Source organism: Capricornis sumatraensis, chromosome 12 (genome assembly GCF_032405125.1).
Source record: "Capricornis sumatraensis isolate serow.1 chromosome 12, serow.2, whole genome shotgun sequence".
Taxonomy (NCBI): Eukaryota; Metazoa; Chordata; class Mammalia; order Artiodactyla; family Bovidae; genus Capricornis; species Capricornis sumatraensis.
This window is the reverse complement of record NC_091080.1, coordinates 31,659,425-31,686,452: the sequence shown is the minus strand read 5'-3', so window position 1 is coordinate 31,686,452 and position 27,028 is coordinate 31,659,425. Positions and strand designations below refer to the sequence as shown.

Below are 27,028 nucleotides of genomic sequence, written 5' to 3'. Positions count from 1 at the left end.
AGAAAAATTTCCATGGTCTTCAACTAAAGCGTATGCCACTTTCTTTTAGAATGTCCTGTTTTTCATTAAAATAATTTCTAAACCACTCTATATGTTCAACCTTCTGTTTAACACTCAGATATGGGTTTTTGGAAAGGCCACAGGTCACCAGCTCCATGAAGTGGCGAATTGGTCCTTGTTTCGGAAAACCCTCCAGATATTTATCCAGAAATATATGTTCATGAAATTCTGAACCATCATCATCAAAACCTAGGAAATGAGACAAAATACATTACAATTTTCAATGTAAAACCTACACCAATACAGTATATTAACACATACATATGGAATTTAGAAAGATGGTAATGATGACCCTATATGTGAGACAGCAAAAGAGACACAGATATAAAGAACAGACTTATGGACTCTGCGAGAGAAGGTGAGGATGGGATGATTTGAGAGAATAGCACTGACACACGTATATTACCATGTGTGAAACAGATTGCCAGTCCAGGTTCGATGCATGAGACAGGACACTCAAAGCCGGTGCACTGAGATCACCCAGAGGGATGGGGTGGCGGGGGGAGCGGTTCGGGACAGGGGGACACGTGCACCCGTGGCTGATTCATGTCAATGCACCCGTGGCTGATGCGTATCAATGCATGGCATAAACCACCACAATATTGTAAAGTAATTAGCCTCCAATTAAAATAAATAAATTAATCCAAAAAACCCCACTACACTATAAAACTAACATTAATGAGGTAGTATTACAGTTAAAGGCATGAACTTTAGAGTCAGACAGAGGTTTGCTCACCAATTTAACAACCATGTGACTGGGCTAGTTACCTTCTCTGAACATCAGTTTCCTCAGGCACAAAATGAGTATTAGAACAGCACGTTCTTCACGGTGCTGTAAATATTAAAGATTAAAATAGACAGAACGCTTGTAAAGCTCTTTTACACTGCTTAGCATTTTACAAATATTCAAAATGGGGCAGTAATTATTACTAATGGATATTTTAATATCTAAAGAAACAACTAAGAAAACTATACAAACTACACTAAAAAATACATAAAATAACATGGAATCCTAAGATATATTCAGGCAACTCACAGAAAGCCAAGAAAAGACAGAGGAGAGAGAAACAGAAAAATGAACAGAAAACAATAACAAAATGAGACTTAAATCCTAACAGATCAATAATTACTTAAACGTAAATGGCCTATACCAATCAAAAGAAAAACATGATCCAACTATATGCTGTATACAAGAAACTCACTTCAAACACCTATAACATAGGTGTTGAAAGTATGGAGGAGGACATATCTTGCTAACATTAACTTTTAAAAAGGAATGCAGGAGTGGCTACATGAACATCAGATAAAGTAGACTCCAGAGCAAATATCAGAAAGAGGAATATTACATAATAAAGGGATTAACCCACTAAGAAGATAGCAATCTGAATTATGCATTCACCAAACAAAAGTTTCTAAATACATGAAAGAAAAACTGATAGAAACATAGAAATAGAAAAATCCACAATTATGGTTACTATCCCACTGTCAGCAGTTGATAAAACAGCCAAGTAGAAAATCAGCAAAGACATAGAAGAACCAAATATTAACCAACAGGATTACACTGACATCTACAGAACACTCCAAACTGCTGCAGCACACAAATTCTTTTCAAGCAACCACGGAACGCTCACCTGGCTTAACCATACCCTGTGTCACAAAACAAACGTCAACACATTTAAAATAACTGAAATAATACACAGTATCTTCTCTGATAATAAAGGAATCAACACAGAAATCAGTAACAGGAAAACAGCAGGAAAATCTTCAAACAGTTAGAAATTAATACAAATAATTCATGGTAAAAAACACAACTGAATGAAAAGGTGGCCATGTGCTAGCCAAGGAGAGAGACCTCTGGAGAAACTAACACTGCCAACACCTGGGTCTTGGACTTCCAGCCTGCAGACTATGAGAAAGGCTGTTCTGTTGTTAAAGGTACCCGGTCTGTGATATTTTGTTATGGAAGCCCTAGCAGACTAACACGGATCCACATGAATATGCCAACTTTCCACAAAGATGCATAGATGATTCAATGGAGAAAGGACAGTAATTTTCGATGAATGGTGCCAGAGAACTGGGTATCACTGACCAGAAAGAAAAAGAATCAAAGCTTCGTACTTCAAATTAACAAAGAACGGATAATGGTCTAAACTACATATATAATATGGCATAGCCACTCTGAAAACAACTTGAAAGGTTCTTTAAAAAGTAGTATTTAACTACCATACAACCCAGTAATTGCACCCCTAGGTATTTATCCCAGGAAAATGGAAATTTGTATTCATACAGAAACTTGTACATGAATATTTATAGCACCTTTATTGTTAACAGGCAAAAACTGGAAACAACCCAGATGTCTCTTATCAGGTGAATGGTTAAACAATAAGGTACATTCAAACCATGAAATATTACTCAGCAATAAAACAATAGCAAAAAACCCCTACTGACACATGTAACAACTCGGATAAATCTCCAGAGATTAATTATCCTAAGGGGGGGGCACTCGGAAAAAAGGTTACACACTATGTGATTCCATCTGTATGGGAAAAATTAGAGAAATGGAAAATGGATTTGGTGATCGCCAGGGGTCAGAGACTAGGAAGGGGAGGCAGTGGGAGGCGAGTGAAACGTGGCTATAAACGGGCGTAAGAGAGACCCTAGAGGTGACGGCGCTGCTCTGCATGCTGACTGTGGTGACAGTCACGTGAACCTACATATATGGTGCAACTACACACAGCACACACACACTCGCCAATAGAGTACATGTGAAAGTGGTGACATCTGAACGTGGCTGAGACACGACCGATGCCGACTGCCTGGCTGCGATGCTGTCCTGTGCTTATATGTGAGGCAACTACTAGGGGAGATGGGTACAGAGCACAGGGACTATTTATCATTTCTTACAACTGCACATGAACCCATAATTATCTCAAAAACTATCTAAAAAATTATCTTAGAAATGCTCTCTCATTAGTTAGAATTATCTTCCACTTATTGAAAGAGATTTTTAAAATTTTATTTGAACACTTAAAGATCTAGCCATCAGTTTTATAAAAACTAAAACACACAATAAATTAATCAAGGCATTAGATTGCTAAATGGCCACACACTACTACTATGCTTGTATATATAACCCTTTGCAATGTGCCTTTGCCCTTCTTTCCATAAAGAGGTAGATACAGCCTGTTGCTCCAACCCTTAAATTTGAGGTTGGCCAGGTAACCTGCTTGGTCAATGGGACACTGCCAAACTCAACGCAAAGGCCTGAAAAGCCTTTACTATTGTTTTAGGAACTCTTCTACAGCTAGGTGAACAAGCCCAGCCTAGCCCATGAATGATGAGTGACATATAACCCCCTTATCGCCTCCCCTGACAACACCCAACACCAGCTAGACATGTGAGAGAAACCAATCGAGAATGATCCAACCCCAGGCACCTACCCAAGCCAACCAGAAAACACATAAGCTCATGAGCAGTTATGACTTGGCTGTTGTTTTACGAAGTTTGGAGTGGTTTATTATGTAGCAAAAACAGAATTGGTGAAGGTTTTCCTAAGACTTCTTCAGGCTCCCCTGGTGGCTCAGACAGTAAAGAATCCACCTGCAGCGTAGGAGACGTGGGTTCAACCCCTCCGTCAGGAAGATCCCCTGGAGAAGGGAATGACAACTCACTCCAGTATTTTTGCCTGGAGAATTCCATGGACAGAGGACGCCAGTGGGCTAAAGACTTAACAGGCTGCAAAGAGCTGGACATGACTGAGCAACTAACACACAAGACTTCTTCACATTCAGCATCCAACTCTACTGAATTGGCTTCTCAACCCTGAGTTGTCAGTGGCCATGCTTTCCAACATTCCATTAAGAACATCTGTGATGCAGCATTTCTTAAGGGCTCCACTATGGCCTCTTCTGATGCTCCCAATGCAAATTTAGATGCATATCCACAACAGGCAATGACAACTACCTCTTCACTGCGGCCTGACTAGCGTAATAAGATACATCAGTTTCAGAGATATTTAAAACTCTGAAAAACAAACGTATGTTGTATTTGATGAAATACAGGAAAAGAGACGTACAGGAATATTTTAAACAGAAGTTGTTCTCTATCCCATAACCCTCCAAAGTTCCTATTCACATTTTTCAAGGCCGATTACTTCCAAGACAAATCACTTCTAAGGTGTATATGCTTCTAGCCCTTTACCTAAATTCATGTGTATTTTTTCAGACAAATTATTGTTTAAAAAAAGTCTTTCCTTGAATCCCATTGAGAATTCTCTACGGTTATCAATAGTTTACATCACCAGGCAAGCAAGTTGTTCCATCTTTACTTTTTTTTTGTTTTTGTTTTTAAGGCATATATGCACCCAGGGATAGGAATGGGGAAAATGCAATATAGAGGTAAAAATGAAAAAAAGTCTCATTCTGCTAAAGATCTTTTCCATATCATCAAATACTGCTTACCGTTCCACATGACAATATTCTTTTAAAGAAAAAATATCAGTATGGCTAATATAATATGAAAAACAAGGCAGGTTTCAATGTTCAATAATATTTGGAACAGAGTATGTTAGGGCTAAAAAATAAGGTCTGTAGCATTAGAAACATAATAAATCAAGGTAATAATTGTTCTCAAAAATCTGAGGGTGACTCCTGGATTGAATGTCACGGTTGTTAGTTATTAGTATCCTTAGACGTACTTAAGATATAAGACTTAAGACAGAAAATTGTGCAAGAGAAACTATTTTTAAAAATAGTTGTACTAATACAAGATCAATAATTAATTTGTTAAATCATTAACAGACCAACTATCTCTGACATAAAGTCACAATGAGTTAGACAAGCACAGAAATTATGACTATGCTCTATTAGGGGGAAGAGCATCTGAGGGCACAGGTGATCTTATCTGGTTACTCTTTCTCTAGATGATAAATCAATCATCTTTTTAACTTGGAAGGTATAATGAACAGATCCTTCCTGAATGAGTCAATGAGTGAAGAAAGCCTAGTACTGGGAAGTCTAAAACAAAGAAAAAAAAGAGAGAAAGCGATAAAGAAGGGATACTATATACAAAACTAAGTTCCAGATAGATTAAACAGGAAAAAGCCAACAGATCTACGTCCAAATTAAAATCTCTGTTGGTTAAAGACACTCTGAACAGTTAAAAGATAAGCAACAAGGACTTCTAGTTAAAATGTAGTAGATAAAGAAAAAAAAAAAAAAAAGAAAACAAAATGCCAAACCAAAAAAAAAAAAAATGTAGTAGATAGAACACATGATTTTTAAAATCTCTGCTCCCTTTTAACACCTACTAGATGGGAGTAAAAGGAATAAAAAGTTAAAAAGTTCAAAGATAAACAGAACAGAAAATGAAACTGTAACAGGATTATCACCAAAATGTTAGAAGGAAAGTGGACAGATAAGTAGTAACTGACTCAGCTGAGTTGAGTCAGCTGAGTTGAAAAATGCTAAAACCAAATTAAGAAGCAAACAGACATCAAAGGCTTTGGAAATTAGTGGCACCATATACCACTGAAATTAGGAATGGGGATGAGGGACAAGAAACAGAAGACTAATTAAAAACTGGTTTAGGGGATAATTAGATCTCCCAAGATCCATCTTCTACCTGTACCTCTAGATAGCTACACCATCCATCTCCCAGAGAAGATGGGCAGTTTTATTTTTTGGAGAAACTAAAACAAAAAGAGGAATGAATCATTTAATTGATAAGTAGGGTAATTAAGTCTGTATGCTGATTAGTGAATAATTCCTCCCCACTCCCACCAATGGTGGAATCATCCTCACCAGTTGGAGGATCGACTGGCTATCTTATTAGAAGAGAATGTGTCCATATTTATTGCAGTTTAAAATATGCCTGTTGTTTGACCCTTGAATTAACATACTCAGACATGGACAGAAGGATATGTATAACAGGATTCACTAAAGCTCTAGTCATCAGTAGGAAAATGGTAAAAAATAAATTCCAGTCATTCATACAATGGCATAGTACAGAATACTTAATAGTTCCCATTTTACAGAACTACTAAAACAAAGTTGATCTCTATGTACTGACAAGGAAATGCTTAAGACATACTGCTAAGTAAAACTAAATAAAATTAAAAAGCTACAGGACACTATATGTATCATACGGCCCCATTTAGACCAAAACAAAGATAAATGTGAAACTATCATTTAAGGTGGATGTGGGGACATACATCAAACTACTGGCAATGGTTGTTTCAAGAAAAGGGAAGAGAACTGAGGGGTAAAGTTTATTCTTTATTCTTCTGTATTACGTTTTTGTGAGTAAACTTTCATACATTCATTTCTATAGCTTAAAATACTTTTTAAAAAGCAAAAGAAACAATATATAGTAAGGAAAAAATAAGAGTGGAAAATTACAGACAAGAAGGAAACCCCAGTGGTGTACAATTAACTAAAGCAACATAGGTTAAATCTGTGTCTAATTCTACTTTAAATATTAGTAAATGCAATTTAACACATTATTGACTGGAGACGTATTAACGCCATAGGCGTTAGTTTCTACAAAAATCCCCTGGTCAATAATGTGTTAATATTACTGACTACAGCTAAAAATACAGTATAGCAAATAAAAGGTAAAATCCAGCGAATAGCAACGAACAATTTGACAAAGAGTGTATTACAGCACTGAAGCAAATTCACTTTCACTTTGACTTGTTTTCACTTCTATTTTGTCAAAACTATTATTTCTTTTCCTGGCAGTACTCTGAGGCTCTTGTTCACTGGCCACCATCTGAAACAACCAGCAGATTGTTTCAGACAACACAGACCTATCATCTTTATATTTGCCCCGATTTTCTCCACACTATATCCTCCCACATAACCACCACTGAGTTTTATGGTAATTCTGAGCTTTTCTAACTATTCTTGCTAGCTCATGTTATAGCACTCATTCCAGACACCCAGGCAAAGGATGGCATGTTATAAGTGAACAAATTTAAACCAACTGAAAAATAAAAGCATGACTGAGCTTTTTTGCCCACTGAAGCCTCCAAACTGAGAATTACTCTTGGAGGGCATTTCAAAGACACCTGTAATTTGGGTGGTATATACATGGCTGATGAATATGCAAGAGCAAGACTCTTGTTAACTGGGCAGTGATAAAAATGGGATTAAGTTTAGATAAAGCCAAAGCTAAAATAAAAGTGATCTTATTGGAAAATCTACTGGAAATAATTCCACCTAACCATTCTTATATGGAGAAGGCAATGGCACCCCACTCCAGTACTCTTGCCTGGAAAATCCCATGGATGGAGGAGCCTGGTAGGCTGCAGTCCATGGGGTCACTAAGAGTCTGACATGACTAAGCAACTTCACTTTCACTTTTCGCTTTCATGCACTGGAGATGGAAATGGCAACCCACTCCAGGGTTCTTGCCTAGAGAATCCCAGGGACAGGGGAGCCTGGTGGGCTGCCGTCTATGGAGTCGCACAGAGTCAGACACGACTGAAGCGACTTAGCAGTAGCAGCAACCATTCTTATAAATCTCTGGACTGGAAAAGCACATCAGAAGGGACAAGTCAGGTCTTAACTCGCCAAAAAATAATAATAATAATACATCAAATTGGAAAGACAATTTTTACATTTTAAGTAGCAAAACAAACAACAGATTTTTTTTTTTTAATGTAACAGAAAGACACAACACTGGGAAGTAAATTGTAAACACAGGACATGCCTTTAAGATGTTTTCAGCATTGTGTTCCCAACCTGACATGGTAAGCCCCTGTTTTTTCTTTGGGGGCGGGGGGAATCTTTTTCCAAAAGTATCAAAGTAAATCTTCATGAAACTAATTATTAGGAGAGAGAGCATGATATTTCGTTACTCTTAAAACTGAAGTATAAGAAACATAAAAGAACGTTACTAAAGGGCTAAGACTCCGGGTTCTAAGGCCAGTCCTCTTATTAAAGTATTGAGAAGATCTTAAGTGTGTACTGAGGGGGGGTGATCAAAGTGAGAAAGTTTCCACAGTTCCCTTCCTGTTTTTCATTCAGATAACAATTGCCTTCAGGAGCTGGAAATGAGATGTCTCCCTTTCTGACCCCAAAGCATCAATAATGTGTACAGTGTACATCGACACTTGTCACATTTATCTCCCCAACCTAACCAGAAAACATGTTTGGGTTTTTTTTTCCCTTTCTCAGAAATCGCACTTTCTCGAAAACCAGGCCAAATCTAAGCTAAATTCTTTAGCATCTGAACACGCAAGATTTTGATGAACTGAAACGTTTCACTGCTGATGACAATGTATCACCAAGTCATGCTTTCCTACGATCCTATTTGGTGGTGCCTAGAAAATACACAATATCCTTGTGAATATTTTAAGATTTTAAAATGTTATAGAAGACAAAATAGTTATAATAGCAAATCCCCTCACAATATCATTGTTGTACAAACAGGGATGATGATGGTGACTTGTATAAGCTGACTTGTTTTTCAGAAGAATTCCGTAAAAATAAGTCCTATTATTATTTCTATCATTTTATAAGACGGAGGACCTGAGGCTGGGAGAGATTAAGCCTCACTCAGGCACTTGACCTCTAACCACCACAGTTCGCTGTTTCTCTTAAGTCGCATATTCTATCTCAATAATGGGTTTTAAAACATGTCTGTCACCATGAGTACCTGGAACATCCAAGCTTCAACAAATACAGAATGAAGTCTTCCCTTAACATCACAGATTGTATTTCTTAGTTTTTTTTTTTTTTGCTACTTTAAAATTCTATGATCACATACAAGAGGGGAAAGGAACTAACATTTATTCCTAAGTATTATATGCCAAGAACTGTGCTGAGCAACTCACTAACTTATCTGATTTAATTATTACATTCTTCCAATGAGGTTTCTTTAATTTACAGTTGAGGAAACTAAAGCTCAGGAGGTTAAATTATTACCTCAGAGGCAAATGGCTAATAACTGACAGAGTTGGAATCTGTATTCAGGTTTATACAAACAAGTCTCTGGATTTGGGTTTTGTTTTTTTACCTTACCCTGATACCTTTCAGAATGCACATTATGTAATAGATGAAACACAGATTTCTATATTATTGAATATATCATACAAATATTTAAAATATTAAGAATTTGCTAAAGGATGTGTAAGCCCCTAAAGTTTTCCTATATAAAATACTACTATATGAAAATATAAGACTATTTAAACTTCTACCCCACTTATCCAAACAAATGAAAGGTTATCAAAAATTAAAATATTACAGTGCAGAATATTACAAAGGTTAAAATATGAACTGCGTTTTCCTAAGACTTCCTGAGGTGTTTGCAATTTCTAGCTAATCTTACCATAAAAGTAAACGAATCTCTAACTGAAAATATACCTATAAATATTCAATGACATGTTTAGCTGATGATATCATGAGTGCCATAAAAAATAAATAGCAGAGTTAATACTGTTTTCCTTTTGACTGAGGAAGAGGTAACACCTCCAGAAAGATCTCCAGGAAAGGAGAAAATATTTTATTACCAGCTCAAAGTATCTAGGTATGCAGCCACAGTTCCAAGGAAGTTCAAAGCCTCCAAACATACTTATTTTGAGAGGTTTTGAATACAAGAAACACGTGCCTTGTTAATGCAACGGTTTCAAATAAGACACTAGTGTACGACTTAAAGAGTTGTAATGTTGCCCCAAACTGAAGGATGATCTTACCCAGTATTTAATGTATTAGAAGATTTACCAAGTTATCTCCTGCTTAGCAAGCACAAAACTGTCATTTGCGGTTTTCAACACCTGGATGTCATAGAAATTCATGATGTCATTTCTGCCATGGAAATTTACTTTCTTATCGAACAATCAGAATTAAGTGAAATCTTAGTATTCTTCTTAAAAACACCGTCAGATTTCTTTTAGGACATCACAAAGATGTCTACACTAAGTTCTGAAATTCAGGTAAATATCCAGGACCTACAACTGAACATCTACCAGATTAATCTCAATCAGAGTTTTATAAACCTCTGATGTTAAGACTTACCCGCTTCATTATTAATTGGGAACTCCCACAATTTCCCCTCTTTTGTCCACTGGATCATCTCTTCAAAACCATTCTGAAAGGGCTGTTCAGTGACTGCTGCTAACTGCTTAGCAAATTCTACATCCCAAAGAGAAGGTGCTGCCTCTGTAGAATAAAGACATACGAAATACACACAGTTCTATGTAATTATCTTTCTTTTAAAAATGTTATCATCACCTCTGAACTGGCAATGTATTTTGAGATCTTGAAACTCATAAACAGTATATAATGAAAGGTCACTCTCTGATAGCTAAAATGGAAACAAAAACTATATATAAAGACTACAACCACAATAACTGTAAGCCTCAACTTTTGTTTTTACTACAATGCTAGGTAATTAACCCCTAGTCTCACAGTCCCCTCTACTGTGGAGAAAATAAACATCCATGTGTTCAAGGATCCTTTTGATGAATGTGAGAACTTTTATACAACATGTGATTTTGATCTGTAAACTCTAGACTGTTTTAGTCTGTCGAGATAAGTTATTAATGTAAACTAAATCACAATAACAATGACAATGATAATACCGTTAATGTATACTGGGCATTTACTCTGTGCTAAATGGTTTTTATATATTAGTCCATTTAATCCTCACAACCAACTCTATGAGTAAGGTAATATAATGATGCTTATTATGATCATTATATCACATTTCAATCATTTATTTCCTTTGGAAATTCAAGACATCTTTGAAGAATGAGTCATATTCTCACCAACTGTTGCTGGTGGAAATGTAAAATGGTACACTGCTTTGTAAAAGAGTTTGGCAGTTTCTTAAGAAGTTAAGAATACACCTATCACACCATCATTTTACTCCTATTTACTAAAAAAGATCCATACATAGATCTGTACATGGAAGTTCATGTATGACTGTGCCTGACCACATACTGACTGCTACCTATGAATTATGTTGGTCTTGTACATGGGATAAGGAGAAGATTTCAGCAGTTAGGCTAATTAGCCACAGTTAGAGTAATCATAACAGAAAATAATTTAATTATTATGGTTACAACTTTTAAATTTATTCAGTGGACACTGATCAACTTTTTTCCATAATCATTATTAAGAGTCACAACTATTTATTGAACGCCCACTGTGTTCCAGACACTGTTGTTTAGTCGCTAAGTAGTGTCCAACTCTTTTGTGACCCTCTGGACTGTAGCCCACCAGGCTCCTCTGTCTATGGGATTTCCCAGGCAGGAGTACTGGAGTGGGTTGTCATCTCCTTCTCCAGGGGATTTTCCTGATCCAGGGATTGAACCCGTGTCTCCTGAGTCTCCTGCACTGGCAGGTAGATTCTGCCCACTGAGCCACCTGGGAAGTCCATCCAGACACTACTTGACAGTTTAATTATATTATCTCATTTAATCCTTGAGATGTATGTATTACCCAGACTTCCTAAGTGGGAAAAGGGAGACTCTGAGAGGTTAGTAAGGCAGAATCTGAATCTGAATAATCAAGATCTATGCAACACCAAAACTCTTTCCATGAGGCTAAACTGCCTCTCAGCTCTAGGTTACTCCAGGATAAGCAGCTGGGTCTAAGATACGCAGCAGTGTAAGAACTTAGCAGGGAGCAAAATCTGGGAACCATGGGATGGAAGAACTCATTCAGTCAGTCAATAAATAATTAACGAATGCCAACATGTCAGGCATTATTTTTATCAACACATGGTAGGGAAAGAGCAGTGAAAAAACACTAAATGTAAGTTCGCACACTGTTGCTATGATTGAATTTAATTGGGAACAAAAGACTTTCTTCAGATTCATGCAAGCAGAGCTTATTAAACTGCCTTCAATAGAGTACATTTATATAAATGTGCATTACTTTCCTTAATAGAGCATAATCACTTAATTTTATTTTAGAAAATACATATACCTTCAGTATCTCTGGGTCAGCTCATGTTAAGTTTCCGGAATAGGATACCTGATTTTAAAAAGCAAGCTGGCTCCTTCAAGAATCCATGTGCCTCTTCTGGTTGTTCATTAGGCAGACAATACCAGCTACCCTGTCAACAAATTCCCTTTCAGAGACAAGTTTAAGAGTTGCCACTTTGTTATTCTCTGGAGGTCTGGTGGTTTAAGATTCACCTTGATAGGCCAGGTTCAATCCCTAGTCTAGTTAGGGAACTAAGATCCGCTAGTGCACAGTGTAGCCAAAAAGAGTTGCCACCTCAACAGGGGAGAGGTGATCCATTCTCCATGTCTGTGCTTTTGCACTTCCTTTTCATCAATCATCTATGACAGAATGCAGCTGTCACAGTACAAGAAGGGGGTTGGTCACCTAGTTTCATTTTCAGTTTAAATGAACAGTGACTGAATTAATGCCTTTTCTCCATGGTATTTATTTATAGCTCAATTAAAAGAGATTTAAGATAACAGATTCCTATTATTTGTAAGCCACTTGGCTAGGGACTATTCATTACACAAAAATCAGTGAGACCTAGCCACTAATGTCAAGAGATTTATTGAACAGTGGGAAAATCAGATGTTTTTATAACTGACAGAGCCACTGGAAGATGGCCTAGGAACTTAAATATCAGAACTAAAATTATTTCTACCAAGGTTCAAAAAGCTAACTTACAATGTTTAGAAATGAAAGTCACTTATAAGCATAGACCATTTGTATGGAGTTTATTCACTTACTTTATCAGTAAAACAAATTTAATGTCAAGCAAGAGGACACTCTTAGTTCTTTTTTAATTAGGATTAAAATGGTAACTAAGGAATTTGACTTCTTGCCGAAAGAGAGAAGAAAACAAAAACTAACCAACTAAGTGTGTTCAGAAAAAAACACTACAAGCCCACTAAATACATTTTCTGAAAGCTCTCCTTCGCATCTCCTAAATAATCTCTAAACCATTTCTACAAGTTAGCATCTATAAATGACACTCCTCTTCTAGATAGTAAGATGCCTTAGGGCAGACATTACAATTTTTCTTTACTAACAACACAGAGGTATGTTGCAAACAGTCTAACAGTTGATCATTAACATTTTAACCCAGGTTAGCAGCCACTCTATAGATCTGGATTCCTGAAGCAGACAGTACTTACCTCCTGTGTCCTTTGGGGCTGCAACATTTCAAAGGGAAAACCTGACCAACACAAGTATGTTAACAACTACGTGAATAAGCACGATCCAGGTAGACAGGGCTTCCCTGATGGCTCAGTGAACACAGAATCCACTGCAATGCAGCACATGGGGGTATGATCCCTGGGTTGGGACAATCCCCTGGAGGAGGAAATGGCAATCTACTCCAGTATTCTTGCCTAAAAAATCCCATGATCGGAACTTGGCAGGGCTACAGTCCATGGGGTCGCAAAGAGTCAGACAAGACTGCACATGAATATGAATGGTCAATGACAGGATAGAATATCAAAATACCCGATTATTATGAAATCAAAGTAGGACATTGTTCAAAGATAGAACGTTTCCACACCTGAGAAATAAATAGTGCTACTTTTTTTTTTTTTGGCTAGTGTGTGAAAACTCCAGGATTTGGAACTGATGGCTAGGCTCTTCAAACATGGGGTAAGATCTTTCAGCAACTCCTCTCCCTCCAGTATCCATGACCAGGGCACAGGCAGCCCACGATCACTTTCGATGCAGGAGAACAGTCTTATTTTCTTAACAAACCTGTTTCAGGTGCCTCTTCGGTAACTGCCTTAAGCTCAAAAATATTAAGTCTCTTCCCCTTGTATATATTTTTCCTAAAACTGAAAAAGAAAAAAATTATTTTAATGAATATTTTTATACATGGTCAACAAAAATTGTTTATGAGAGGAAACTTTTATATGAAAGTCAATATAAAAATTTAAAGTAAAAAAAAAATTAAAAATTAATTCCACTGACTCACACCAGATATTTGAATTAAACCACATGTCTTTAGGACTGACAATTAAAAATAGGAATAAATTCACCTGAATTTTTGCATCATAATACAGCAAAGCAGTTACAACAATTTAATTTCCAAAATACCTAATTGAAAAGATCAGCTTAATTTACTACAATTTTTATTTGCTCCATTGCATATTAAGGTTTTAGAGAATCTGATGTTGTAGAAAGATATCAAAATATGCTAAGTTAAAAATTGTTAAAGTCAATATTTAAGTCATTTAAGGGTAGAAAACACTGCATGCTTCTTTTTACAAATTATAATTATAAAAGACTGCACAGAAAAATCAAAACATCTCCACTTGCAAAGTGATCGTTCTGTAATTTTAAAATTATGATTAACTTTATTTACAAAACTATTTAATTAACTCAAAATTAATGTCACAGTTAATAGGTAACTTTTCTTTGTACGTTTTAATCAACTGCTTTATGCATCAATTCACGTTCTTATCTGAAAAAATGTCCTAGCAGATTAAACACTAGGTTATAAACTGGAAGGTTAGCTCTTAAAATAACTTTGAATTCTTCTCTGGATCAAATTACTTTTTTCTACTAAATTAAACTAACTGAAAAAAATTAAAATATCATATTAAAATTAGATAAGTGTAAAGTGTTAGTAGCTCAGTCGACTCCGACTGTTTGGGACTCCATGGACTGTATGTAGCCCGCCAGGCTCCTCTGTCCATGGGATTCTCCAGGCAAGAATACTGGGCTGGGTAGCCATTTCCTTCTCCAGGAGATCTTCCTGACCCAGGGATGGAACCTGGGTCTCCTGCCTTACAAGCAGATTCTTTACCATTTGAGCCACGCCCTAGGGCGTCATATTCAGCATGTCACAGGTAGGCAAACAGACTGACAGGACTATGAAAGATGTCCCGGAATTAGTCAGATGCATGGTGCAGGCCAGCGTGGCTCCAAAGCCAGCACTTGTGATTCACACTTCTCCATTTCTGATGGAAGGAATCAGTTGAGGCCTGGGTTGTCTCAGGTTGCTCCAACCCAAGTCAACAGCAGGTGAACAATCTGGTGTACCATTGCTTCCCCTTATACTAGAGTCCTGTAAGCAGCTTTTTAATGCAGGCATTATAAGCACATAAACCCCTTCCCTACTTTTTTATCTTCCGCCTTGTGGCCTTCTAATTTTTGATGACCGCTCAAATCATTAAAAATCAACCTATGATACAGCATTCTGATGTAATTGCATGGAGTCATTTCAAAGACTGACTTGGAGACTGATTTAAAGATGACTACAGTTAAATATTTTGGGAGAAGCTCTTAGTTTGTTTGTGAAGTTTTCTAGGGTGTTTTGTGGAATTTTTTTTCACTTGAATACAGCTGATTTACAATGCTGTGTTAGCTTCTGCTGTACAGCAAAGTGAGTCACTTATACAAATAAATATAGCAACTCTTTTTTAGATTTTATTCCCATATAGGTCATTATTGGAGGAATCGTAAGTTAAATTCCAAGTGACACATTCTACTTCACTCAATGTCACAGATATACAAATTACTTTAATTCAAAGAATCTTCCAAAGTCACTATAACATCTGAACTTCGTTTATTAACTGCTGACCATCTTTTCCAATCCTCTTGTATAAATTAATAATTTAACACCCAGAAGGCGCTAACTCAGATTCCTGAGATTATATGTAGAACAAAATCCATGGAATAAGCAACACACAGAAAACACTCCAATTGTAAGCACATCCTGCTATAAAGTTCAGCTAGCGTTTGTAAGAACATGCTAAATATTCGGCTTTATCTCCCCAACTATCACTTCAAAGGCTTGAAAGAGAAAAAGCACAAACTTTACGTAAACACAGACAGCTTTCTACTATAAAATAACTATGTAAGACATGGCTTAGCATCTTTAAGAACTACAAATTACCGAATTGAGATTGCCACAAATAAGCTACCACTTAAAGGTATTATAATGGATCTTCCCTTTTTTGATGGTGGATCCTTTCTCTGAGGTGTGAAGAAAGATGATTCTAGAAAAAGGTAAAGGCTACATGAACATGCTACATCAGAATGAAAAATAATGCTTCTCACAAAACATGCGTTTGTTCAGAGTTTGGTCAGCTCCACTTACTCTAAACAGGAGACCGCTAATCAGGGTAAATGTGAGGCGGGGCCCATTTTGATTTACGAGATAGAAAATGGAAGGCTGCTAAACCCGGTACATCTTTCCCTTTCTAGGAGATGGTAAGCAGAGACTATGGAGACAGATATAAATGTATCCGTGACGCTCAGATATCCAATAGCAAGAATATACACAGCAACAGAGTTAATCGATAGTTCAACAAATCAAGTAAGACTGCAGAGCCTGAGTACCTTTTTCTCAGATCAGCCGTCTTCTCTTGGTCAGCAAAATCATCAGCCCCTTCGTCAAACTGAATCTGGTGCACTGGCTGTGTGCTAGCTCTTGCTGTGGAGGATCTGGCAACTTTCATATCTGATATGATGTTACTGAAACTGAGAAAAGAGAAAGGTCAAGTGTGTTAGAAATTTTAGCTATGGAAGAGTAATGAACTTTCTGAAACATGAGATTCATATAATTCTTACACGTCTATGTACTAATAGTGAACAAAAAAGTTATGTCTAAATAAAAGACTATTCGTTGTGTATCAATACCACAGACCACTAAGATTGCTGCTGCTCTGTCTTTTAAAAGTGCTATTCAGAAATGCTCATTCAAAACATGATTAAAGGTGTCACTCATGAGAAACTGTCACACATCCAGAGAAGTGGAAATACAATCAGTATCTTTATCCCTATCACCTAGATTAAAAAGCTGCATTACAGCTGAAATGTAGCCATTTTTATTTGCTGCCTTACGTTTGTTCAAATACAAATAAAATGAGTGATCATATTATGCATAAAATCAGCATATTATTTATCTAAAAAAAAATCTTCTCAGAGAAATTCTTATTCTGTTACTTATTATTTTTAATAACATTACTGAATGTACCACTTCTTTTTCAGGGACAAGAATTATGTAACTTCTCAAAAGAAGTTTTAACCATTCCACTGGTCTTGTAACATTGTGATCCTCCTTATTAACATGTGAGTTATAACAGAAATCAAACTGCTAATATTTACAAGGCATACTTTATATACGAATGGATATATTACGTATATTGCTCAGCATGCACTGAGTGAAGCCAGTCTCTTGGCGGTATCAGTGCCACTGGCACGGCTATTTGACTCACTAACCTAATTTTGGGTTTCTCTCCATCCTTCTGAGCCTTCGAGTCTTCCTCGTGCTGCCGGAGCTGCCTGAGCAGCTCCGACTTGGTGGTCTGCTTGTCAAAAGGGAGAGAGTCAGCAACTGCAGCCGCAGCCGCCACCAACTCCAGGCTCAGGGACTTGCTTCAGAAAGAGAACATGGAAAACAAATGAGAGGGAGGCATGACTTCAGTGGAAAGTCAAATTTGATTTCCTGGGTGAAAAAGTTCTTGTCATTCGAAAAGTACCATTCAATTTCTAACAAAATCAAGGATTCTTAACACAATATTGTAAATCAACTACACTTCAATAAACTTAAAAAAAAAGAATTCTTAAATATGAGGTATCAGTTTTATAAACAAGTGTTACAATGCTGAAAGTTCAAGTTAATGGATCCTTAATGCAGCACAATACTAACTCAGAACAATATATGAAGGTGGAAGGATGAGGGATCAGCCTCAAAAAGGATAAATCTGTGGATTTTTAAATTAGATGTCATTTTATTTCAAAAAACAATACAGACTGCAAGCAAATATAAAAGTCGTGAAACCTGTTTATATAAGCTTTAATCAAAATCTCCCCAAACTGGAAACAACCCAAAGCACTTATCACCACAACAGGTAAACTGTGATATATATCCATGCAACGAACAGTACTCAGCCCCTGTCACATGTATGAAAATGAATGGAAGAAGCTGGGTTAAATCAAAGTGTATCTTGCATGATTCTACTTGTATCAAAAGGCCAAATTAAGGTGAAAAAAAAAAAAATCAGAACGGCAGCTGCCTCAGGACAGAAAGTTACTGATGGGGAAGCTGAAGCTGGGGAATGCTTTGCATCTTGGAAAGTGTGGGTGTTCCACGCGCACATCAATTTGTTAATATCCTGCCGCTAAGATCTGTATACTTCAATGTATGTAAATTTTACCCGGCTGGTGGGGGGAACCATAAATCATCAAGTGGGAGATGGAAAGCGAGTGAAGGTATAGATGACACAAGAATGGCAAGATGTGGTAACTGCCAAAACTTCATCATAGGATTTTACCTTATATTTTCCATTTTCCATAAGCTAAAAAAAAAGGGCTATTCTTCAGGAAATTAGGGTAAGTTACCAGAAAAATATGCCAGCTACAAAAAAGTTTTTTAACTCACTGAAAATAATTGCCATCTCAATGAGTAGGATCCAAATTACTGTTTTACTTTACTTGGCTTTCTATCTCGGGAAATGATGTGTAACATGAAAACTGAGGTTCCCAAATCCCTGAAGCTTGGCCTCAAAGAGACCCTCAAGGAAGCTGTGAGTGAGAGCTGTATGTAAGTCAGTGTTACCCGGAACTGAAAGAAAGGGGACCTTAAAGAACAGGTAGCTGAAACTGGAAAAGGCAGTTGGTTGGTTACAAGGATATTAGTTAACGTAGGAGATAGAAATTTTGGCTACCACTGTGCCCACCAGGGGTCTTATTTGGTTTCATGATATATTTGGCTCCAAAGCTGTGGGCATGACTGTAAAAACCTAAGATCTTAGAAAGATTTAAGACGGTGCCTTAGAGTGCCTTTCAGACAACAGGAATTCTAAGAAACTTAAAAGATGTCCCAGGGCCTCTCACAGGGAGCTCAATATAGACCTGGACCTTGGTTCCCAAACTGTGCCCTAAGGCACCCCAGAGTACCACAGGGAAATATTAGCCATGTCTGTCAGCGACTGTGAACTACTAAGTCAAGGTAGTTCACAGCTTTAACATCAGACTACCGCATTCCTTTCTATGTCACTGTATCTTTGTAAAGACGGTTCTCCAGCAGCTGCTGTGATTAAAAAGCACAAAGCCTTCAAAAATCAGTATGGAACAGGAATGAGAGTGACAGTGTCGAAGGCTAGGTCATAAAAACTACACAATTCCTAGGGGCTCGTTTTCTCTCTGGACACTCCCCAAATTAAGGTGGGAAAAAAAAAAAATCAGAACAGCGGCTGCCTCAGGACAGAAGGTTACTGATGGGAAGATGAAGATGGGGTCCAGCCACCATGCAGTGAGGAGGCCCAGGCCACACACAGGTGTTTCTGTAACAGTTCTGGCTAAGGTATCAGCTAACAGCCAGTATCAACTGCCAGACCAGACTGAGCAAACCCACAGATGGTTCCAGCTCCTGAACTTCCAAGTCTTCCAGCTGAGGTCTCAGAGATTGTGAGGTGGAGATTAACCTTCTTCGTTCTGCTCCATCCACACTGCTGACCCACAGAATTTATGAGCATTAAAAAAATGGCTGTTTTATGCTGCTAACTTTGGGGGCAATAGTTACACATCCATGGTATCTATATAAATGTGCACAGGTTTCAATACATAATACAAATAAAGAAACTAAAAGCAGGCCATGCACGAAGCAATGACAGTGCATCATGAATCAAAGACAGTGATTAACCTAGTTCTGCGCATCTGTCTATGTTACTCGCTCAGTCGTGTCCGACTCTGTGCAGCCCCATGGACTGTAGCCCACCAGGCTCCTCTATCCATGGGACTTTCCAGGCAAGGTAACTGGAGTGGGTTGCCATTTCTTCCTCCAGGGGATCCTTCCTGACCCAGGGATTGAACCTGAGTCTCCTGCACTGGCAGGCGGATTCTGAGCCACCAGGACAGTCCAGAGGATCTGTGCATCTGGAATCCCTTAAAACACAAAGCAGTCTGAGCAGAGAATTCTCCTTTTATGCTTGTCTCATTCATACCTAACTGGAAAGCAATTTTTAAAATTACTGAATCTCTTCCCTCATAGCTCAGCTGGTAAAGAATCCGCCTGCAATGCAGGTAGACCCCGGTTTAATTCCTGGGTCAGGAAGATCCGTTGGAGAAGGGGTAGGCCACCCACTCCAGTATTTTTGGGCTTCCCTTGTGGCTCAGCTGGTAAAGAATTAGCCTGCAACGCGGGGGACCTGGGTTCAATCCCTGGGTTGGGAAGATCCCCCGGAGAAGGGAAAGGCAACCAGTATTCTGGCCTGGAGAATTCCAGGGACTGTATGGTCCATGGGGTCGCAAAGAGTCTGATACATATGAGAGACCTTCACTTTCACTTTTCACTCACTGAATCTCTCCAAAGCAATCAACATATCTGAACCACTTCATTAACAGTTAACTAAATTATAATAAAAAAGCATAAGGGATCATAAGCAGGTCTGGAAACGGGAAAAACCCTCATTCTTCATAAATATTTTAAAATGTGTATTTGAATATTATCTAATTATATGTATATATATTTTAATTTGTTTTACATTGTTTCTAAAAAGGAGGAGAAGATACTTATTACAGGCATTTCCTGTTTGAATTAGCTTACTCTCTACCTAGTTATGCCTTCCAGTGGTAGTTTTGATACAATATAGAAATCAAACAATTCCATTAAAATGTTAAGTCATGGTGACCTGAATAGGAAGGAAGTCCAAAAGGGAGGGGATATAGGTATATATATGGCTGATTTATTTTCCTGTACAGCAGAAACTAATACAACATTGAAAAGCAACTGTAATAAAAATTAATTAAAAAGTGTTCAGTCACTCTGAGTACAGAAATCTGTATTATCTATTTATTCTGCTAAGTGACAGATAGGGATCTTACAGCCACATTTCTTATTATTGATGATGTTGTTGGTGCAATCATTATTTATATACTTATATATAACTAAAACAAAATCTTGACATAGAAACTACAACAAAATGCTAAAATATCATGACTGTACTTAAATTCAGTAAATTATACTCTTTTGACATGCACAAGGAATTATAATACTTTTAAGAAACCACATAAGCTGAGAGCCCTGGAATTACTGCAAAGGAAGTCATATAAAACAGCGGTAATTAACATGCCAAAATTCTACCCTAAGTGGAATTTTTTAATGAAATTTCAAATAAAGAAGTCTTCCAGAGATACAAAGCTACCTTCAAATCAGGACGTAAATAATGTGCTAATAAACAGCTTAAAGCAATTAAATGTGGTTAACAACTGATAAATATGTAAAAGAATGTGGAATTCTCAATTAGATCACTATTCTTTTCCTCTCTCTAGACTCTACACAGATAATCCACTTATTTTATTTCTCATGTAATTATTAGTCTCTGTGTTTACAAACTAATATTCAGTCTTCATTAATTCCATACCTCTAATGTACTCTAAAAAAATTTTTTTTTCTGAAAGAAAAAGTTTACTGGAGTTTCCAAAATTACTTTAAAAAAAAATTCGAATTGCAGTTCAATTTACCTCTTTCTGGGGGCATCGTCTGGAGATTTTTGAAGTCTGCCAATTGCAGCTTCCAAACTTTTAAGTTGTCCTCTATTGGGTGGCTTTGTTGTTTGTACATTTACTGTGCTTAATTCAACTTTCATGCCCTTAATAATATTTACCAAGTCTTTTTTCTTGTTCTCCTTTATACTCTGTTGGTTCTCCGTTTCTTTGGGAATTTCACAGGCTGGAACAGACTTATCATCTTTCTTGCTACAGATCACACTGTTAGTGCCAAAATATCTCTGGATATTACTTTTTGTCCTGAAAAGATCAAAGGAAAAAAAAAGGAAATATAATGCAAAATAACAGAGCCAGGGCTCAAAACATTGCTTCAGTGGATTTAAATTTCTTTCAGTTCAAACCCTTCCCTTTTGCTTATTCTTGTTGTTAGCAACCATAAGAACAGCACTTAACATTTCTTGAACACATACTGTGTGCCTAGTTATGTGCAACATTTTATGTATATTTTCCCACACCCACATCAACTCCATAAGGCAGGTGTTACCCCCATTTTGCAGATAAGGAAACTGGAAACCAGAGATGTAACTTACCCAAGGCCATGTAGCTCAGAGCTCACTAAGGCCTAAGACACACTGGTGAGCACAAGTAAGTTACAGGTGTGCTGAGATGCTGCCCACCTGAGCCCAGCAAAGGCTATTCGGGGCCAGCAGCTCCTGGAGTGCCTGTCTGTTGCCTCCTTCCATTTACCTCAAGGTTTGGTATTAATACAAATATCACTGTCTATGTGTTCCATAACACTAAAAACTTTGCAAACCACTGACATGGTTAATAAATTTCAATGTATTATTCTTAAACCCGAAACTAACAGACTGCCTAGTTCTTGTTCTTAACCTGACATAAGAATATCTCACAATTAAACACTATGAAATAAAGAAACTTCTATCAATAACAAAGGTTACTTTCTTAAAAAAAAAAATTCCTGGCTATGATTCTAATCTTTTCGACTTTCTCACTTGAGCTACCAATGTCATTTAACCAGTCACTCTTTGTAAACTAAGCTAAAATGGGACAGAAAAAAAAGAATATTTAGTGGCTAGAGTTGCCATTCTGCTTTCTTCTTTATAGATTCATTTATGAAAAAGAACAACACAAACTATCCCATCTATTTCATGCAGAAAAAGATTTCCCAAATGTCTAAGGAACCCAAATGTCTAATTTTATATTTTGTGGCATTAAGAACCTTTTAATATAGTTAATATTGAAGCACCTTAAAAACTAGTGAATGTGCTAGTCTTGGTAACTGGGTATAACCTATGAAAGTCATTGATTAAATATAGTGAATATCTACTCTGTGCTGGGCACTATTCTAGGCACTGATGATACATCAGTAAATAAGAATCTCAAGGTCCCTACTTTCATGAAGCTAATAGGCTAGAACACTTTCACAAACTTTAATAACTACCTAGAGGACTTACTGAAACACAGATTCTTTGGTTCTACCAACAATTCTGCTTCAGCAGATTTGGGGAGGGACTTGTAGTCTGCATTTCTAACAGGTTCCCAAGTAATGCTGATGCTGCCTGTCAGAGGACCACATCTGAGTAGCCACGTTACTATGTCATTTAATCCTTACAATCTTACAGGACAGGTTGTCTTATTATATTTTTCCACATTACAGAAGAAGCTGCTGCCCAAATAGGTTAAATTAGTGGTTCTTAACCTCTAGAGGTTATATGAATCAAAAAGGGACCTTATTTAAAACATGGATTCCTGACATTCTCAGTTGGTAAGTCTGGAATCAGGCCCAGGGATCTGCATTTAATCAAGACTTGGTGCCACTGATCTCAAGAAACAGCATAAGACAATGGGTTAAACAGTATCTCAAGTTTTCACAGCTAGTAAGTGGTAGCTTACTGTGTGCCTGCTCAGTCATTCCAGTCCTGTTCAACTCTTTGCGACCCTATGGACTAAAGCCCGCCAGGCTCCTTTGTCCATGGGATTCTCCAGGCAAGAATACAGGATTGGGTTGCCATACCCTCCTCCAGGAGATTTCCCAACCCAGGGACTGAACGCAAGTCTCTTGCATCTTCTGCACTGCAGGCAAATTTCTTACCGCTGAGCCATCGGGCAAGCCCTTTATGAAACCCTTTAATGAAAGAGAAAATGGCTTCTTCCAAAAATGCTGAAAGAAACTCTTGATCTGCTCATAAAACTGTCAGAGGCTAACACATCGAACAACTTAAAAATCAGAATGAAAACCAACCGCATAATCAGTATCCTTATAATCAGTACACAGGAGCCTCAATATAATACTCAACATGTGGTACCTATGAATTCAGGAAAACGCTAATTACGATTTCCCATGAGAAAGTCAAATTAACACTAAAGGTATCATAACAGAAAGGTGACAATCAGGAGACTGAATCTCATATAACCTGTGCTTCAATGTTTTCTTCCAACACTGCTCTAGCACTACTGCTCAGTCACCTATATTAAAGTAGCCTATATTATTCCAGGAAAATCATGCATGTATCAGTTCAGTTCAGTCGCTCAGTCGTGTCCCACCCATTGCAACCCCAAGAATCGCAGCACGCCAGTCCTCCCTGTCCATCACCAACTGCTGGAGTTCACTTAAACTCACATCCATTGAGTCGGTGATGCCATCCAGCCATCTCATCCTCTGTCGGCCCCTTCTCCTGCCCTCAATCCCTCCCAGCATCACAGTCTTTTTCAATGAGTCAACTCTTCACATGAGGTGGCCAAAGGATTGGAGTTTCAGCCTCAGCATCAGTCCTTTCAATGAACACCCAGGACTGATCTCCTTTAGGATGGACTGGTTGGATCTCCTTGTAGTCCAAGGGACTCACAAGAGTCTTCTCCAGCACCGCAGTTCAAAAGCATCAATTCTTCGGTGCTCAGCTTTCTTCACAGTCCAACTCTCACGTCCATACATGACCACTGGAAAAACCATAGCCTTGACTAGATGGATCTCTGCTGGCAAAGTAATGTCTCTGCTTTTGAATATGCTGTCTAGGTTGGTCATAACTTTCCTTCTAAGGAGTAAGTGGCTTTTAATTTCATGGCTGCAGTCACCATCTGCAGTGATTTGGGAGCCCCAAAAAATAAAGTCTGACACTGTTTCCACTGGTTCCCCATCTATTTGCCATGAAGTGATGAGACCAGATGCCATGATCTTCGTTTTCTGAATGGTGAGCTTTAAGCCAACTTTTTCCACTTCCTCTTTCACTTTCATCAAGAGGCTTTTTAGTTCCTCTTCACTTTCTGCCATAAGGGTGGTGTCATCTGCATATCTGAGGTTACTGATATTTCTCTTGGCAATCTTGATTCCAGCTTGTACTTCTTCCAGCCCAGCGTTTCTCATGATGTACTCTGCACAGAAGTTAAATAAGCAGGGTGACAATATACAGCCTCGACGTACTCCTGCTCCTGTTTGGAACCAGTCTGTTGTTCCATGTCTAATTCTAACTGTTGGTTCCTGACCTGCATACAGGTTTCTCAAGAGGCAGGTCAGGTGGTCTGGTATTCCCATCTCTTTCAGAATTTTCCACAGCTTATTGTGATCCACACAGTCAAAGGCTTTGGCATAATAGTCAATAAAGCAGAAATAAGATGTTTTTCTGGAACTCTCTTGCTTTTTCCATGATCCAGCAGATGTTGGCAATTTGATTTCTGGTTCCTCTGCCTTTTCTAAAACCAGCTTGAACAACTAGAAGTTCACGGTTCAAGTATTGCCAAAGCCTGGCTTGGAGAATTTTGAGCATTACTTTACTAGCGTGTGAGATGAGTGCAATTGTGCGGTAGTTTCAGCCTTCTGTACAACACTAAACAAATAATAACTAGTATTTTAATAGTAGCTGCATAACACTAAAATAATCAAACTCTAGTCCGGCCTAACTTTCTCGTAGTCATGTATGGATGTGAGAGTTGCACTATAAAGAAAGCCGAGCACCGAAGAATTGATGCTTCTGAACTGTGGTGCTGCAGAAGGCTGTTGAGAGTCCTTTGGACTGTAAGGAGATCAAACCAATTCATCCTAAAGGAAGTCAGTCCTGAATATTCATTGGAAGGACTGATGCTGAGGCTGAAACTCCAATACTATGGCTACCTGATGCAAAGAACTGACTCATTGGAAAGACCCTGATGCTGGGAAAGAGTGAAGGCAGGAGGAGACAGAGGATGAGATGGTTGGATGGCATCACCAGCTCAATGGACATGAGTTTGGGTGGACTCCAGGAGTTGGTGATGGACAGGGAGGCCCGGCGTGCTGCGGTTCATGGGGTCGAAAAGAGTCGAACACGACTGAGCAACTGGACTGAACTGATGCTGCAAATCTTTTTCTTGCCTGGCTAACTCAAACCCTCGGGTCCCCTTCAGATTTTACCAGACTTCTTTCCAGAAAGGACACCCTGAACCTCCCCTACAACGGTCAGGCGTCTCTGCTCATCCAGCTATTACCTGTTCGACGAATTCTGCCGTATTCTGCGCTACTCACATTATCTCAGCGGTTACTCCACTATACTTGAACTGCCTACTTGGTGGAACTCTAAGCTCTGCGATGGCAGGACTGTGTATTCGGGGCATAACCCCAGTGCTGGCATAAAGATCAGTGCTTTCAATTATGAAGGTAGGAATAAGACCATCACAGTCTTGGGAGGTTTGAAAAAAAAAAGTACATAAAAGAATTTCGCTTTCTGGAACCTGGATAAAATGAGGGGAGAAGCGGGAAGAGAGATGAGGGGCGGTAGGTGGTAGCGCACAGGGCAGCGGCCCAGGCCTGTGACGGCAGCTGTTCCCCACGCACGCTATGACCTTGGGCAAGTCACCTTATTTTTCTGGGATTTTCCCTTGCTCAGAGTTAAAGCGGCGGCTTCTAAGCTCTCGCGGGTCATAACACGAACCCCAGGACGCCGGAGAAAGATTAAACTTGAACGTGCCGGAGCCGGGACAAGGGGTGCCTGAAGACCTGCGGGCCCACCAGCGCGGAAACGCGGTACCTGACAGTTCCGTGCGGAGAAGCGAGGGGCACAACGATGGCTGCCGATGCCTCCGGGCCTGCGGAGCACAGAGGGAGCTGGGAAAGGGGGCGAAAAGGGAGGACCGCCGAGACCCTAGAGAACATCTCCGAGAAACGAACACCACCAGGGACACCGGCGGATGACGCGTTCTCTACCAAACACGCCCCCCCGGCTCCCGCTTCCGTCCCCCGGCCCGGCGCGCTCCTCTCCCGTAGCGTTCCGGTGGACAACAAGGGGAGAGTAATTATGTTCCGGATTCGCCCGGAGCCTAGCCGCTGCCTGCAGGCGACTGCGCCCCACAGAGATTTTGGTCCCAGAGATGGAGTCAACTGAGGTCAGCGAGGGTGCGGCGCAAAGGGTGGGGGGACCCTGATCTCCCAGCTGGGAGTGGAGGAAGCGATCGACTGTGCAGATGCTGCCGATGAAGCGCAGAACTGACCCCAGGGTGCGGCGTCTGGGGGACAAGAGCTCGACTCTCGGTGATGAACGGTCGCAGCGTTTATCATAGTATTCTCAAAATGATCCATGGTGGCC

The 27,028-nt window shown here is 38.8% G+C and overlaps 1 protein-coding gene and 1 non-coding gene across 3 annotated transcripts; both read right to left on the bottom strand.

The window, feature by feature from the left end:
• MRPS31 (mitochondrial ribosomal protein S31) lies at positions 1-27,028 on the bottom strand. 2 transcript variants are annotated; one of them, XM_068984504.1, is made up of 8 exons: positions 26,447-27,028; positions 21,474-21,758; positions 18,804-18,810; positions 17,229-17,380; positions 16,347-16,487; positions 13,755-13,828; positions 10,080-10,223; positions 1-249 (listed from the first exon to the last, which is right to left on the bottom strand). In XM_068984504.1, the coding sequence occupies exons 1-8, from the start codon at positions 26,596-26,598 to the stop codon at positions 20-22; spliced, it is 1,185 nt and encodes a 394-aa protein (XP_068840605.1). In that variant the 5' UTR covers positions 26,599-27,028; the 3' UTR covers positions 1-19. The 2 variants fall into 2 exon arrangements, with proteins under 2 accessions (XP_068840605.1, XP_068840604.1); XM_068984503.1 differs by lacking the exon at positions 18,804-18,810 and having other exon boundaries at positions 13,755-13,834; positions 17,229-17,384; positions 26,474-27,019.
• LOC138089379 (small nucleolar RNA SNORA71) lies at positions 13,598-13,729 on the bottom strand. The gene has a single exon (XR_011145807.1). It is a non-coding gene; the product is annotated as a small nucleolar RNA SNORA71 (small nucleolar RNA).

Bases quoted from the DNA above. Each gene is read 5' to 3' on its own strand.
- MRPS31 (XM_068984504.1), bottom strand. From the start codon at position 26,598: ATGTTCTCTAGGGTCTCGGCGGTCCTCCCTTTTCGCCCCCTTTCCCAG. The intron at 16,488-17,228 runs GTTAGTGAGTCA...CTCTTTTCTCAG, and splicing joins GGAGAGAAACCCAAAATTAG to TTTCAGTAACATCATATCAG. The intron at 250-10,079 runs GTAAGTCTTAAC...CTCATTTCCTAG, and splicing joins CCCAATTAATAATGAAGCGG to GTTTTGATGATGATGGTTCA.